General features: G+C 37.6%; 1 protein-coding gene across 1 annotated transcript in view; it reads right to left on the bottom strand.

The window, feature by feature from the left end:
* pvrl2l (PVR cell adhesion molecule related 2 like) overlaps window positions 1-17,932 on the bottom strand; it is a 582,677-nt gene that overhangs the window by 309,752 nt on the left and 254,993 nt on the right. The window contains exon 3 of the mRNA XM_062047402.1: window positions 17,563-17,806. Coding sequence (XP_061903386.1) covers window positions 17,563-17,806 — 244 coding nt within the window. The remainder of the gene's footprint in view (window positions 1-17,562; window positions 17,807-17,932) is intronic.

Consider the following 17,932-nt stretch of genomic DNA (forward strand, 5'->3'; position numbering starts at 1 on the left):
GCATCAAGGCTTCATTTTTGAAACTTCTTAAAGAGGTTTTAATGCAAATACGCAAATTGAAAAATGCCTACCGCCCAAACAAAGGGAAATAAAGAATGAGTGTGTGATGCTGCTATATTCTGTACATCCCAGCATACTGCAGCAATCCAGCAGGTTGGAATAAAGTGTGTCTTACTAATGGCTACAGGGGGCAGCGTTCCGATTGGACAATGGGATTTTATTCCCCTTGAAACTCTCCAGTCAAACGTAAACAACAACATTTTCAAAGTAGGAGAAGGAGAATGAGTAGGTGGGGGAACGATGGAGCAGGAGAGGGCAAAGGAGGAGAAGGAAAGAGGAGACACAGGAGGATAAGTGGGAGGGGGGAAAAGGAGAAGAGTGAGAAGGAGCAGAAGATGAAGGAGGAGGTGGTGAAGAATGAAAAAGAATAAGAACAAGAACAAAAAGACGTACGAGAAAGAAGATTGGGAGAATAAGAACAACAAGAAGAAAATGGAAAAACAAGAAGAACATGAAAAACATGAAAAAGAAGAAGAACGAGAAGAAAAAGAAGAAGAAGAAGAAGAAGAACAACAAGAAAAAAACAAGAACATGAAGAAGAAAAACAAGAAGAGGAATATGAAGAAGAACAAGTACAAAAAGAAAAAGAAAAATAAGCACAAGAACATTAAGAAGAAAAACAAAAAGAACAAGAAGAAGAACAAGATGAAGAATAAGAAAAAGAAGAACAAGAAGAGAGGAACACGAACAAGAAGAGAAAGAAGAAGAAGAAAATTAGAGGTAGAAGAACAAGAGCAAGAAGATGAAGAGAAAAAAGGAGAAGAAGAAGAGGAATAGGGAGAGAAAGAGGAAGAAGAAGATGAAAATGAAGATGAAGAATGAGAACAAGAACTAGAAGGGGAAGAAGAAAAGGGGAAAGAAGAAGTAAAACAAGAACAAGAAGATGAAGAGGAAAAAGAAAGGAAGCAGAAAAGAAGAAGAGTAAGAACAAGAACAAAAGTAAGAAGAAAAACAAGAACAAGAAGAGGAAGAAGAGGAAGCAGAAAAGAAGAAGTAGAAGAGGAAGAAGAAGAAAAAGAAGAACAGGAACAAGAGCAGGAATAAAAGAAGAAGAAGAAGAAGAGAAAGACTAAAAGAAGAAGAAAAGAAGAAGAAGAAGAACAAGAACAAGAGAAGAAGAAGGACAAAAAGAAAATGAAGATGAAGAAGAAGAACGAGTAGAAGAACAATAAGAAGAAAAAGAAGAAGAAAAAGAAGAAGAACAAGAAGAAGAAATGAATAAGAAAAACAAGAACAGGAACAAGAGCAGGAATAAAAGAAGAAGAAGAAGAGCAAGAATAAAAGAAGAAGAAGACAAAGAGGAAGAAGAAGAAGAAGAAGAACTACAAGGGGAAGAAGAACAGGAGGAAGAAGAAGAAAAACAAGAACAAGAAGATGAAGATGAAGAGGAAAAAGAAGAGGAAGAACAAGAACAATAATAATAACAAAAACAAGAACAAGAAGAGGAAGCAGAAAAGAAGAAGAGGAAGAACAAAAACAATAACAATAAGAAAAAAGAACAAGAAGAGGAAGACAAAGAGGAAGCAGAAAAGAAGAAGAAGAGGAAGAAGAACAGGAACAAGAGCAGGAATAAAAGAAGAAGAAGAAGAGCAAGAATAAAAGAAGAAGAAAAGAAGAACAAGAACAAGAAGAACAAGAACAAGAGAAGAACAAGAAGAAGAGAAGAAGAAGAAGAAGAAGAAGAAGAAGAAGAAGAAGAAGAAGATATAGAAGATGAAGAAGAAGAACAAGAGAAGAAGAAGAACAAGAACAAGAAAAAGAAGATGAAGTAGAAGAACGAGTAGAAAAAATGTGAGAAGAAAAATAAGAAAAACAAGAAGAAGAAATGAAGAAGAACAAGAAGAATACGAATTAGTTTTAACAATGATTCAATTTCTCCAATTCTGGCTCCTCCACATGGAGAGGAGCCAGATGAGGTGGTTCGGGCATCTGGTCAGGATGCCACCCAAACGCCTCCCTAGGGAGGTGTTTAGGGCACGTCCGACCGGCAGGAGGCCACGGGGAAGACCCAGGACACGTTGGGAAGACTATGTCTCCCGGCTGGCCTGGGAAACGCCTCGGGATCCCCCGGGAGGAGCTGGACGAAGTGGTTGGGGACAGGGAAGTCCGGGCTTCCCTGCTTAGGCTGCTGCCCCCGCGACCCCACCTCGGATAAGCGGAAGAAGATGGATGGATGGATGGATGGATGGAATGATTCAATGTGACATTTGTGGTTGCTGATACAATTCAGGGAAGATATTTCCTTTTTCTAGAACGATACCATGTGAAACAAGTCAGTGAGTTGAAATGGATTCAGTGACTTTTAAATCAAGCAGTGTGACTGTCAACTAAATAGTGGGTAGTGGACCTTGTGGTAGTGGACACTGTGGTAGTGGACACTGTGGTAGTGGACACTGTGGGTGCAGCTGTTATTTCTAGTAAGGGAATGATGTATTCCTGAATGATGGCTACAAACATGCAAGTAAACAACAATTCAGTGCCAATGCATTCACACCTTACTTGAATAATGCATTCACACCTTACTTGAATAATGCACTCACACCTTACTTGAATAATGCACTCACACCTTACTTGAATAATGCACTCACATCTTGCTTGAATAAAGTGCAAACAACACTTTAGCTGGAATTTACCAGAGGAAACATTCTCGGCTCACTTTTTCAACTTTTGAACATTTTCACAGTAAGCAACATTTTAACAGAATTACCTGGAACTTCTGCTGTCGTTTAACATAAAAAAAATTACAATATTTATAACTACAATAGAGTGCAATCATATTTAAATAAGCAATGGTTTGACCTGCTACTTCTCATTTAAATAAACAGCTATGATAGCAGATACACTTTTTTGTTTTGACGACTGATGGCGATGACGCCACGTAGGAGTAGACAGACTTGAATAACATTTCACGTTCTCATCATTAAAAGTGCTTAAAGGCCTACTGAAATGAATTGTTTTTTAAATTTAAACGGGGATAGCAGATCCATTCTATGTGTCATACTTGATCATTTCGCGATATTGCCATATTTTTGCTGAAAGGATTTAGAATAGAACAAGGACGATACAGTTCGCAACTTTTGGTCTCCGATAAAAAAAAAAGCCTTGCCCCTACCGGAAGTAGCGTGACGTAGTCAGTTGATCACTTTCTCCTATTTTCCTATTGTTTTCAATGCAGCTAGAGCGATTCGGACCGAGAAAGCGACGATTACCCCATTAATTTGAGCGAGGATGAAAGATTCGTGGATGAGGAACGTTAGAGTGACGGACTAGAATGCAGAGCAAGACATATCTTTTTTCGCTCTGACCGTAACTTAGGTACAAGCTGGCTCATTGGATTCCACACTCTCTCCTTTTTCTATTGTGGATCACGGATTTGTATTTTAAACCACCTCGGATACTATATCCTCTTGAAAATGAGAGTCGAGAACGCGAAATGGACATTCACAGTGACTTTTATCCCCACGACAATACATCGGCGAAGCACTTTAGCTACGGAGCTAACGTGATAGCATCGTGCTTAACTGCATATAGAAACAAAATAAACTAGAGCGCAATTTTGAGTTTTGGGGTTCGTTTTTTCATTAGATCGCAATTTCCACCAGTCCTGATGTGTGTGAAAAGTTTGGTGAGTTTTGAAGTATTTTAAGGGGGTGAAATTACAGCTCAAAGAGGCAAAAATGAGTGTTTTTAGTACATTTTTGTCTTGAAGGGGAAATTGCCAACTTCCTGTTGGTTTTTGCCCGAGGATGTTAAATTATGAAATGTAGGTAAAAGTGAGACCTACATAGAGGTTTTTGTTTCATGTCTCTACGACATTCGTACTGGGAGTTACAGGCAGTGTTGTTCCTAGGGGGCGCTAGAGCGCAATTTTGATTTTTGGGGTTAGGTTTTTTTTACTAAAGTGGTTGGGGCACGTTTTTCTATGTGTGTGTCAAATTTGGTGGTTTTGAAGCATGTTAAGGGGGGCAAAGTAGTGTGCAAAGCTGCGGAATAATAATAATAAAACCTTACAAATTCAATAGTGTCCTTTGTCCCTGTATAAAGGACTCCCTGTGGGAGTCCTTAATACAGGGTACATGTGGACCCTAATAAATCCCTGACTGGAAGGATAGACAGAAGATCAACAATACTATTAAACCATGGACATGTAAATACACGGTTAATGCTTTCCAGCCTGGCGAAGGTTAACAATGCTGTTGCTAACAACGCCATTGAAGCTAACTTAGCAACCGGACATCACAGAGCTATGCTAAAAACATTAGCTATCCACCTACGCCAGCCAGCCCTCATCTGCTCATCAACACCCGTGCTCACCTGCGTTCCAGCGATCAACTGTGCGACGAAGGACTTAACCCGATCACAGATGCGGTCGGCGAGACGGAGGAAGTTAAGGTGAGTTCGGCGGCTAACGCGTCTGCTATTCATCTCTGTCTTCCTGGTTGTGTTGCTGCAGTCCGCCGCTAATACACCGATCCGACCTACAACTTTCTTCTTTGCAGTCTCCATTGTTCATTAAACAAATTGCAAAAGATTCACCAACACAGATGTCCAGAATACTGTGGAATTATGAGATGAAAACAGAGCTTTTTTGTATTGGATTCAATGGGGTACCAATACTTCTGTTTCACTGGCTACGTCACGCGCATACGTCATCCTCCAAAGACGTTTTCAACCGGAACTTTCGCGGGAAATTTAAAATTGCACTTTATAAGTTAGCCCGGTCGTATTGGCATGTGTTGCAATTAAGGATGTCCGATAATGGCTTTTTGCCGATATCCGATATGCCGATATTGTCCAACTCTTTAATACCGATATCAACCGATATATACAGTCGTGGAATTAACACATTATTATGCCTAATTTGGACAACCAGGTATGGTGAAGATAAGGTACTTTTTTAAAAAATGAATCAAATAAAATAAGATAAATAAATTAAAAACATTTTCTTGAATAAAAAAGAAAGTAAAACAATATAAAAACAGTTACATAGAAACTAGTAATTAATGAAAATTTGTAAAATTAACTGTTAAAGGTTAGTACTATTAGTGGACCAGCAGCACGCACAATCATGTGTGCTTACGGACTGTATCCCTTGCAGACTGTATTGATATATATTGATATATAATGTAGGAACCAGAATATTAATAACAGAAAGAAACAACCCTTTTGTGTGAATGAGTGTAAATGGGGGAGGGAGGTTTTTTGGGTTGGTGCACTAATTGTAAGTGTATCTTGTGTTTTTTATGTGGATTTAATAAAAAAAAATTTAAAAAACAAAACAAAAAAAACCCGATACTGATAATAAAAAAAACGATACCGATAATTTCCGATATTACATTTTAACGCATTTATCGGACATCTTTAGTTGCAATGTTAAGATTTCATCATTGATATATAAACCATCAGACTGCGTGGTCGGTAGTAGTGGCTTTCAGTAGGCCTTTCACTTCATATGAAGTCAGACAGTCTTAAATCCAATATTTTCCTTTTTTCCTGTATCGATAAAATTAATCGATTGCCTTTTAAATCGATGTTGGATCGATACCTGAGATAGATGTAGTTGATTCTTGGGAATATAAATCGATATATCGATTAATCGTTACATTCCTGGTAAAATTGTTAGCCTGAAAGTTTTGATGCTGAAATGATCTGAAAAGTTTGGGAAATGTGGGAAAATTATTTTCATTTTATTGTGAATTTTTACAATACGGAAACGAACCTGAATGTTTAAAATGAGCTGAATGTTTTAATGTTGGAATGTTTCGAAAAATGTGGAAGTAGAAATTGGATGGAAGCAGTAAGAATTCCTCAAATTAAAGGGAATTGTTTCAGGAAAAATATGGAATTATGGGAAAATTATGAATATTCTGGAGGTGGAAAATTGTTTAAAAAATGTTTTTGTGTGGAAGGGGTTTAAATCAGGGGTGTCCAAACTGCAGACCGCGAGCCAAGTGCGGCCCGCCGACATCTTCATTTTGGATCAATAAGGAATCTACCCACATGGGGATTGCATTCCTTTGAATTGTCTAACAAATTTAATGATACTATTATGTCGCCAATTAGTGGAAAACATGAATATTTCTAATTAATGACCTTTAATTATGCTCTGGCTGAAAATATGCGCGGCAGTTACTCATATGACCCAATGCAAACCACCTTCCCTAGTCATGGTGCAAAGAAAAAAAACACCAACACAAAATGTCAACAGACATGGTCACACACAACACAACCTGCTCACTGAAGGTTGTGGACATTATAAAAACATCTTTGCACCATAAAAAAAAACTAAACTACACCCATTTAAACCCATGACAAAGCATGATGGGAAAAATGCAAAACAGTCTCCACTCTGGGTGTGGAGCGGTACACACAAATGTCGGTTCGGTACGTACCTCGGTTTAGAGGTCACGGTTCGGTTCATTTTCGGTACAGTAAGAAAACAACAAAATATACATTTTTGGGTTATTTATTTACCAAATGTGCAAAATTTTCCACCAAAAATATTTTTCAAAGTGGAATATTTGATGTGAAGTAATCGGAACCTTGGATAGGTCAATAATTCATAATAACATTGATTTTGATTCAATATTATGTTCTGAGCAATGACAGTTTGAAAGAAAAAAAAACAGCTTTGTTTTATTAGTCAACATTGCAACTTTTTCAAAATTACATTTAACCTTTAAGCTTTTTTATTTCACTTTTGTTATGTTTTATTTATTTTAATAGTATTTTTAAAATGTGCCGTGGGCCTTTAAAACATTAGCTGTGGGCCGCAAATGGCCTCCGGGGCTCACTTTTGACACCCCTGCTATAGATAATAAAAAATTAAATCTGATAAATCTATTGATAAAAAGCAGAGCCTGGCGACGCATGCGCGTTTATCATAACTCTCTCGCTCTCTCTGTCTCTGCCCCTCCCTCACCAATGCTGCTGCGCGCACAATTTGTTTTGTTTTTAACCCCTTCTTAACCTTGAACGTACATTGAAAATACACGCAACCCTAACTCATGCCGGACATTTGAGGAATTTAAGAAACTCCGCCCTGACAGCTCCGCAAAAGAGGACATGTCCGGTGAAAAGTGGACGTATGGTCAGTCTATCGTAGCCCGTTAGCTGCTAGCATGCCGTGTGTTGTGCCTCCGTGTGCATTGTTTACACAACGTGCTATACGCTACTTAATATGTCCGTGTGGAAACTCGTTCGGTACACCTCCGAACCGAACTGGAACCCCCATACCAAAACGGTTCAATACAAATACACGTACCGTTACACCCCTAGTCTCCACACTTATCCGTGTTTAGCGCATTTTAGCTGCTTGATTTTTCTGACTGATTACTAAACTTTAAGGAGGATGTCACGGTAGTAGACAACGTAGAAGTTGAACTTTCACATACTCTTAATATCCAATTATATTAGTTATATAACCATATTAATATGTGTACACATATACATTTATATATATATAATTATAAAAAATTTATAAATATACACAAACACACATATATATATATATATATATATATATATATATATGTATATATATATCAGTGACGTGCGGTGAGGTTCATGGCTGGTGAGGCACTGACTTCATCACAGTCAGATTTACAAACTTATGAACCCTAAAGAGTATCTTATTCACCATTTGATTGGCAGCAGTTAATGGGTTATGTTTAAAAGCTCATATCAGCGTTCTTCCCTGCTTGGCACTCAGCATCAAGGGTTGGAATTGGGGGTTAAATCACCAAAAATGATTCCCGGGCGCGGCGCCGCTGCTGCCCACTGCTCCCCTCACCTCCCAGGGGGTGAACAAGGGGATGGGTCAAATGCAGAGGACAAATTTCACCACACCTAGTGTGTGTGTGACAATCATTGGTACTTTAACTTAACTTTAACTTTACACATACAAACTGTAGCACACAAAAAAGCACATTTAATAAAAAAAAACGTTATTATGGTCTTACCTTTACTTATAAATGAAGTCCATGCGCCGCTCCTTTTGAACAAAAGCATTGATAACTTGTTTATAGAAGTCTTCCTTATCTTTCTTCAGTTTTAAAAGTCTCTCTGTCTCGATGGAGATCTTCCTTTAAGTATTACCTCCTGCTTCGATTGAAAGTCCAGTTTAGAAAACTGTTTTATTTTAGATATGTAATCCTCCATGTTAAAAGTCCAGGCGAGAGGAAAAAATAAACAATCGCTGCTAACTGTTGCTGCTTGTTGTCACTTCTTCTGCAGCCGAGTAGTCGCAAGAATGATCTCTGGTATCACTAGCGCCCTCTACCACCATGAGGCGGGATTACTGCGAGCCTCAGCCAGTGCGTCTTCGCAGCAGTTTTATGATCGCTCAGCACAAGAAATACGTTACACACATACAGTTGTTGACAAAATACACTGTACATTATATACCTCAGCTAACTAAACTATGGAAATGTATAATATAATTCATATAGCAATACGGTCTCACTGCACAGCAGGCCAGCAGTTAGCCGAGTCATTGCGCAATCCATGGTGAGGCTCAACTGGCTGGTGACTCACCTGAAAGTCTCTTCTCAGTATTTGAACGGCAAATGTGAAAATTCAGAGATTTTGAATAAAAATAATCTAAAACTGGTGAAGTTAAATGGAAAATAACTTTATAGCATAATCACTGGATACATATAACAATTTAATTTTTTTTTTTCTTTTAAAATTTTTTTTCTTTCCATGATGGCACGTGAGGCCCCGCCTCACCTGCCTCCCCTGACTGCACGTCACTGATATATACATATATATATATATATATATATATATATATATATATATATATATATATATATATATATATATATATAGCTGCCATGCAAGGCGCTAACCAGCAGCCATCAGAGGCAAAGGGTGAAGTGTCTTGCCCAAGGACACAACGGACGTGACTAGGAAGGTAGAAGGTGGGAATTGAACCTCAGTAACCAGCAACACTCCGATTGCTGGCACAGCCACTCTACCAACTTCGCCACGCCGTCCCAATATATATATATATATATATATGTATATATAGGGCAGCACGGTGGACAAGGGGTTAGTGCATGTGCCTCACAATACGAAGGTCCTGAGAAGTCCTGAGTTCAATCCCGGGCTCGGGATCTTTCTGTGTGGAGTTTGCATGTTCTCCCCGTGACTGCGTGGGTTCCCTCCGGGTACTCCGGCTTCCTCCCACCTCCAAAGACACGCACCTGGGGATAGGTTGATTGGCAACACTAAATGGTCCCTAGTGTGTGAATGTTGTCTGTCTATCTGTGTTGGCCCTGCGATGAGGTGGCGACTTGTCCAGGGTGTACCCCGCCTTCCGCCCCGAATGCAGCTGAGATAGGCTCCAGAACCCCCCGTGACCCCGAAAGGGACAAGCGGTAGAAAATGGATGGATGGATATATATATATAAGTGACAGCTCACGTCTGTGCGTCGTTGAAAGACCTACTCGGATTGTGACACAAGCCCACGTGTGACAAGTGCGAGGAGTGACAAGACGCAGTAGTCGGGTTCAAAGTTCAAAGCCCCTCGAGGCCGCCACTGCGGCTCTTTATCCTACCAGAGCAGACGACACACACACTTGCACGGGAATTCTCCATGGCGTAGCAGCGAGAGGCGCCGCCGCCGCCGCGCTCGACTGCTTCGCAACGCCGCGCCCCCGCAAACGGGTGTGCACGTGGGAGGATGAAAAACACCAGCTGTCTCCGATTACAGACAGCGGGCGGGCAGGCGGGCGGGCGGGCGGGCGTCCCCCCCCCGCCAGCGGCGTCTCACACATCCTCTGGTTTTTTAAGACGACGACGTCTTCAGGCATCTTTTCCAGATGTTGCGGCTCTGAGCTGGGACGCTAACGGCCCCAGTGGTGCGTTCAAGCTCGCGCTAACAGGTGCACCTTAACAGCTTCAGCGTCGTAACAAGCGTCATACATGACCGTCCTGCTCGGTTCTTACCGGGATTGCGCAATAGGGACAAGGGAGTGATACATGACAAACATTTGGGTGGACGAAAGAGCTTTCAATACTATCGTCGTTGCATGTTGATGACACGTTCTAGCTGAGCGAACGCATCCTCAACGAGCTGGCAGCTAACATCTTTACACAGCTGCTTTTAAAGCTCGCCTCCAGATAAACTAAGTTTCTTACAAGTACCATTATCACTGGAGGATGAGGAACACCCTAACATGCTACACTACACACAGTTAGCGAGGGGTGTCAAACTCATTTTATTGAGGGGCCACATTGCAATCATGGTGGCCTTCAAAGGTTATATATACATATATACACATACATAAATATATACAGTATAATATATATATAATAGGGCTGCAACTAATCGATTAAAATCGATTTTAAAAATAGTTGGCGATTCATTTAGTCATCGATTCGTTGGATCTATGCTATGCGCATGCGCAGAGGCTACTTTTTTTAAATATATTTTTTAATTAATTTTTTTATGAACCTTTATTTATAAACTGCAACATTTACAAACAGCTGAGAAACAATAATCAAAATAAGTATGGTGCCAGTATGCTGTTTTTTTTTCAATAAAATACTGGAAAGGATAGAAATGTAGTTTGTATCTTTTATCCGTTTATTAGACGATTAATCAAAGTAATAATCGACAGATTAATCTATTATCAAATTAGTTGTTGGTTGCAGCCCTATATATATGCATGTATATATATATACACATATACATATACTTATATACATATACACATATATATACATATATATATACCCACACACATATACACATATATATGTATATACACACACACATATACATATACACACACATATACATATATATATACAGTATATATATATATATATATATTATACATATATATATACAGTATATATATATATATATATATATATATATATATATATATATATATTATATATATATATATATATATATATATATATATACACTGTATATAAATATATATACTGTATATATACTGTGTGTGTGTGTGTGTGTGTATATATATATATATATATATATATATATATATATATATATATATATATATTATATATATATATATATATATATATAATATATATATATATATATATATTAGAGATAATTGGCCGATAAATGCTTTAAAATGTAATATCGGAAATTATCGGTATCGTTTTTTTTATTATCGGTATCGTTTTTTTGTTTTTTTTGTTTTTTTTTATTAAATCAACATAAAAAACACAAGATACACTTACAATTAGTGCACCAACCCAAAAAAACTCCCTCCCCCATTTACACTCATTCACACAACAGGGTTGTTTCTTTCTGTTATTAATATTCTGGTTCCTACATTATATATCAATATATATCAATACAGTCTGCAAGGGATACAGTCCGTAAGCACACATGATTGTGCATGCTGCTGGTCCACTAATAGTACTAACCTTTAACAGGTAATTTGACTCATTTTCATTAATTAATAGTTTCTATGTAACTGTTTTTATATTGTTTTACTTTCTTTTTTAGTCAAGAAAATGTCTTTAATGTATTTATCTTATTTTATTAATTTTTTCAAAAAGGACCTTATCTTCACCATACCTGGTTGTCCAAATTAGGCATAATAATGTGTTAATTCCACGACTGTATATATGGGTTGATATCGGTATCGGTAATTAAGAGTTGGACAATATCGGGATATCGGCAAAAAGCCATTATCGGACATCCCTAGTATATACCTATATAGTTACTTTACATGCAGTCGGCTTTCGGCCCTTGACCAAATTGTTTAGCCTGATGTGGCCTCCAAGTCAAAAAGTTTGGACACCCCTGCTCTATGGCATTTTAGATAATATTGTTACTAACTTCTGAGCAAATAAATGATGTACATTTTTTTGAAAAAATGTTGTGTACGACATTGAGAATAAAATTGCATTTGTGTCAAAATATTGTGGTATGTTTTAAAGTTATCTACATTTTTGCCAGCAAGTAGTTTACCGTGTTTAATAATATTGAATCACGATTCAAAAGTGTGATTAATCTGATTTTTAAAAAAATATTGTTGGACGATGATAATTACACTCTAAAGGGGTCATATCATGATTTTTTTTCACATGTAAAACACTTCCTTGTGGTCAACATGGTGGTTCTGTGGTCAAAATGTTGCATAAATTATGTTTTGCAGACCATCTTCAAGCCGCTTTCTGACCGTCTTTTAAGGATGCGCCGTTTTGTGGGCGGTCTTATTTACGTGCCCCCACTTGGTCAGCGTTTTCTTCCCGCCCACTTTGTTGTACTTTTTAGCGCTTCCATAGCGAATCTACTGACGGATATACTGTAAGTGAGAAGTATACACTACTTTGTATTAGAAATGGCAACAGCGGAGGACGCATGTGCATGTACGAGCCAGTCTGCCCCGCAACAAGAGGACAGCGAAAAATAAAGTTTATTGAGTACAATGTCGGACTACAATGACGGATGCACGTAAGGCACTCTCGGTACATTTATACTATATATGGATAATCCGCTAACGGTTCCCCAATTTGTAATGTCACCAATTGTGCACATTTCAAACGGCTCGTTTGCGAGAAGTATGAAGGAAGGCAAGATTATTTTATAAATATCGCCGCAATGCGTCCACGGTTTGATTTCGAATTTTCGGGACGTATGCAGATCCCAAGTACACAACAGCAGGTACCAATAGGTAAGAAAAGTTGGTTTTGCATAATAGGGCCCCTTTAAGATGCTAAGAAATGTCGTATTTTATTTGCCGTAAAGGAGGTGATTATTATTAACTTACGGAGGAAACACACTATTAGTTGCTAGCTTGGCAACCGGGGGACTAAAAATGAAAACAATATTAGCCAGAGGTCATCCATAGTTGTGATCGGCATTGAAAGGCAATACACGGCAATAGCGATAACTTACGTTTTCAAGAAAATCGGCCAAGTATCGAGTATTAAAAACTTGAAAATTATCTGTCTAAGGTACACTTAGTAATGATAAAAAATTGTTTTTCTGCAATTAATCAATATTAATTGCGAGTTACATATGGACAATGCTATTCCTGTAAATTACGAACTATACAAGCCGCTACTTTTTTCATTCACTTTGAGCCCTGCGGCTTGTAAGACGGTGCGGCCAATTTATGGATTTTTCTTGGCCTTAAAAAAACTTTTCGGAAAAACAGAAACAAAGCATATTTATTGGTTGCTCACTCCCACGAGTGCTTTTTTTTCTTTTTTTTTTTCTTCCCCCAACCGGAATGCTGTTCAGTCTTCTCGCCGTCTATAGCGTTTCTACTCTTATGGATACTCCAATTATCACTCCAAGCCACGTTTGTAAGCTTTAAAATATAACTAAAACTCTTTATACTTACTAATATATATGATATATGGGAAAAAATGTCCCCTGTTATTTAGTGGGTGCGGCTAATATATGTGCTCTATAGTCCGGAAAATATGGTAATCGCCATTAAATATTTCAACCGTTTAACAGCCCTACGACAAATACACATTGGAACTTCGATTTATAAAAACTTTATTACTTTGCCGTCACTTCTGAGAGCTTCAGCGTGTGTTTCTTTTCTTGCCATTCACCAACTTTTGTCAAAATGGCTCCAAAAAGCCAACAAAGCAGCCTGGGGAAAACAAAAGGGGGAATTTGCTGTGGACTTAAAAACGACTATTTGCCAATAAACAACAACATCATGGGTCACTACACACACATTTTTAAAGCTCTGCCTTGCTGGAAAGATTCCGGGTGAAGCGAGGACTAAACGAAGCGCAGCTCGGTCTGAGTGAGAAATAATGAATCAAAATCAATGTTGTTATGAATTATTGACCTACTGAAGGCTCCATTTACTATGCATCAAATATAACAGTTATTTAACAAATAAAACAAATGATTACATAATAAATAACAAAAACTTACAATCGACTGATAGATCTGAAGTTGATCTAAAGCAGTGTTTTTCAACCTTTTTTGAGCCGAGGCACATTTTTTGCATTGAGAAAATGCGGAGGCACACCACCAGCAGAAATCATTAAAAAACGAAACTCAGTTGACAGTAAAAAGTCGTTGTCGGGTATGAATTTAAACCATAACCAACCATGCATCAATATAGCTCTTGTCTCAAAGGAGGTGTACTATCATGACCTGTCACATCACGCCCTGACTTATTTGGAGTTTGTTGCTGTTTTCCTGTGTGTAGTGTTTTCGCTTCTATTTTGGTGGCTTTTTCTCTTTTGTAACAGTTTCACGTCTTCCTTTGAGCGATATTCCCCGCATCTACTTTGTTATAGCGATCAAGAATATTTCAGTTGCTTTTTATCCTTCTTTGTGGGGACATTGTTGATTGTCATGTCATGTTCGGGTGTACTTTGTGGGCGCCGTCTTTGCTCCACAGTAAGTCTTTGCTGTCGTCCAGCATTCTGTTTTTGTTTACTTTGTAGCCAGTTCAGTTTTAGTTTCGTTCTGCATAGCCTTCCCTAAGCTTCAATGCCTTTTCTTAGGGGCACTCACCTTTTGTTTATTTTTGGTTTAAGCATTAGACACATTTTTTACCTGCACACTGCCTCCCGCTGTTCCCGACATCTACAAAGCAATTAGCTACCAGCTGCCACCTACTGATATGGAAGAGTATTACACGGTTACTCTGCCGAGCTCTAGACAGCACCGACACTCAACAACAACACATCATTTGCAGACTATAATTACTGGTTTGCAAAAATGTTTTAACCCAAATAGGTGAAATTAGATCATCTCCCACGGCACACCAGACTGTATCTCAGTGGTGAAAAAACACTGATCTAGAGGATTATTTTAAGTATTTAAAGTAACAAAAAAAGTATGACTTATTGTTAACACTTTTATGAATGGGGCCCTTTTAGATCCACAATAATCTTTTTTTTAACTCATTGCTCAAAAAAAAAATAATGAATAAAAATCAATGTTATAAAATATTGACCTATTTAAGGCTCCAAATATTTGACATGAAAACCTTTTGGGGGAAAATATTGCATAACATTTAAGACATTTAAAAAATTAACTTTATTACGGGGTAGTTTCCTAAAATATGTAAAAGAGACTGATCTCAAATGTAACCCCGATTGAAAGGTAATGGAAAGGTAGATAATTGATGAGACATTTGTCTACTTTGTGTATCACTGCACCGTGTTGGGGACATTCAAGAGTGCAGTTGTCTGTGGCTTCATGTCAATATTTCCCTGTATTATTTGACTCATGCATGTTTTCTTTCCTTTTCCCTTTTGAAATGTTATATAATTTTTGTGGGTTACTTGTTTGAGGGAGTAAAACAAGAACATTTGACGGGTGTTTTATCGTATTCCTGGAGTGTATATGTCAAAAAACTTATCGACAGACCTGCCGTTGATCTTGAGATTTAAGCCTTAAAGAAAAAGAAAACATACATATATATGATGATATCTGTCTTTTACCTGACCACTTCTTTGTTAGCTACCTCTCTTTGTTTATAGTGTATATTTTCAGCTGGATCTACTCTTTGTTTTATGCTGTCCTTTTTTTTTTGCTGCAGCTGTTTCATATACCGTAATATTGTACATGGTATTAGTTATATATATAGTCTGCAGCACCCCCCGCGACCCCGTAAGGGACCAAAGGTAGAAAAATGGATGGATGTATATATTATATAAAAATATAATATAATATTATAATATATCAGTATATATTATATACTGTATATATGATATGTAAATATTACATATATGTTATATTTATATTGCCACTATGGTACATTGTTAGTCTACTTTATACCTGCATTATCCTTTCCATCCTTACCCTTTCCATCCTTTGTAACTGAGCTACTGTGTGGTACAATTTCCCTTGTGGATCATTAAAGTTTGTCTAAGTCTTAGTCTATATGTCTATATATATATATATATATATATATATATATATATATATATATATATATATATATATATATATATATATATATATATATATATATATATATATATATGTCTATAAAAAAAAAAATATATATATATATATATATGTATGTATATATATATATATACATATATTTATATATATATGACTTGTTTCTACATTTTTATAAAAAATTATATATATTGTATTAGTCTATATGTCTATATATGTGTCTATATATATATATATAATATATATATATATATTATATATATATATGTATATATATATAGAGAGAGACACATATATATATATATATATATATATATATATATATATATATATATATATATATATATATGTGTCTCTCTCTATATATATATACATAATATATATATATATATATATATATATATATATAATATATATATATATATATATATATATATATATATATATATATATATATATATATAATATATATATATATATGACTTGTTTCTACATTTTTATAAAAAATTCGATATATTGTATTGGTTTTGAAGATGAAAATAATCAAAACAGCCTTGCCATGCCTTGATTTTTCAGTGTGCGCCATCAGTGGAATTAGTTTCGACAACCCTGCTGTAAAGAGATTGAAGTGAAGTGAAGTGAAGTGAAGTGAATTATATTTATATAGCGCTTTTCTCTAGTGACTCAAAGCCTTTACATAGTGAATCCCAATATCTAAGTTACATTTAAACCAGTGTGGGTGGCACTGGGAGCAGGTGGGGTTAAGTGTCTTGCCCAAGGACACAACGGCAGTGACTAGGTTGGCGGAAGCGGGGATTGAACCTGGAACCCTCAAGTTGCTGGCCACTCTACCAACCGAGCTATACCGCTATATGTTGATCCATTACCCCTTTGTTATGATTTTTTTTTATACATATACAGTATGTAAACACTTTTTACTGTCTCCTAAGTGTGAATTATTTTACTAAAATAGGGACTTTGGAGAACTTTGCTTCATAAAACAAACTTTTTGGTTAACAAACCATGTAAATCCACCATATCTCAATAAAAAGAGACATTTCAACAGCCCTAATCTGCTTTAAAAATTAATTACACTCTTTTGATGAATTCATAGTGACCTTTATGAATCTTTTTTTTTTTTTTTTTTTGTCACTGCTCCATCAATAAAATGTGACGGCGGGTCGGGCGTCTTGTTCAATAACAACTTCATTGTGTTGCGAAGCAAAGTTCGTTGAAAGGCTAGTGGAAGACTTGAAGAAAGGCTGATAAATGCGCCGTCGTGTCTGAAAGTCATCCTCGCTCGGCATCGGACCGGCGCCTGAATCCTCTAAGGGAATCAGCTGCAAATTGCTTCGTCTCGGGCTTTGGGCCTGACGGGGCGCTCTTCAGCTGAGAGCGGTGATAAGCAGACGGCTCGGGAGGCGCCCGTCAAGGCTGATGAAGCGCAACAGCTCTTCAGAACCGGTTTGAATCACGTCTCTCCTCTGCCGTAATGCTCAAATATTACTCCGCTCCGTCTTTTCTAATCCTTGAGCGATGCCTGCACCGCACAGGAGCACCTAAAACCACATGCTTTTTAGCCACGCCGCAGCCGTTTACTCACCGAGCATGACGAGGGTGCTGGTGCCCTGCTCGTTCCCGGACGGGTAGGTGGCGTACTCGCAGGTGTAGCGGCCCGCGTCGGACATCCGCAGATCGGAAATCCTGATGGACGGGTTCTCCAGGTTGTTGTGCAGGAAGACCACACGGTCTTTGAAGGACAGGTTGGGGAAACTCTGCCCATATTCTGGATGGTACACGGCGATGTTGTCCCGCTGGCCGTCAATGGGCTCCCAGATCCACGACACCTGATCACACCACATTAACGACCATTGTTAGTCAGCACATCGGTTCATGCGTCCCTCTCGTCGCGAACCATTTTGGATTACTGCATTCTGCTTTGTTAGCTAGTAAACAATGGCGACTAACCTATC

This window comes from Entelurus aequoreus, linkage group LG05, assembly GCF_033978785.1.
Source record: "Entelurus aequoreus isolate RoL-2023_Sb linkage group LG05, RoL_Eaeq_v1.1, whole genome shotgun sequence".
In the NCBI taxonomy this organism is placed as follows: domain Eukaryota; kingdom Metazoa; phylum Chordata; class Actinopteri; order Syngnathiformes; family Syngnathidae; genus Entelurus; species Entelurus aequoreus.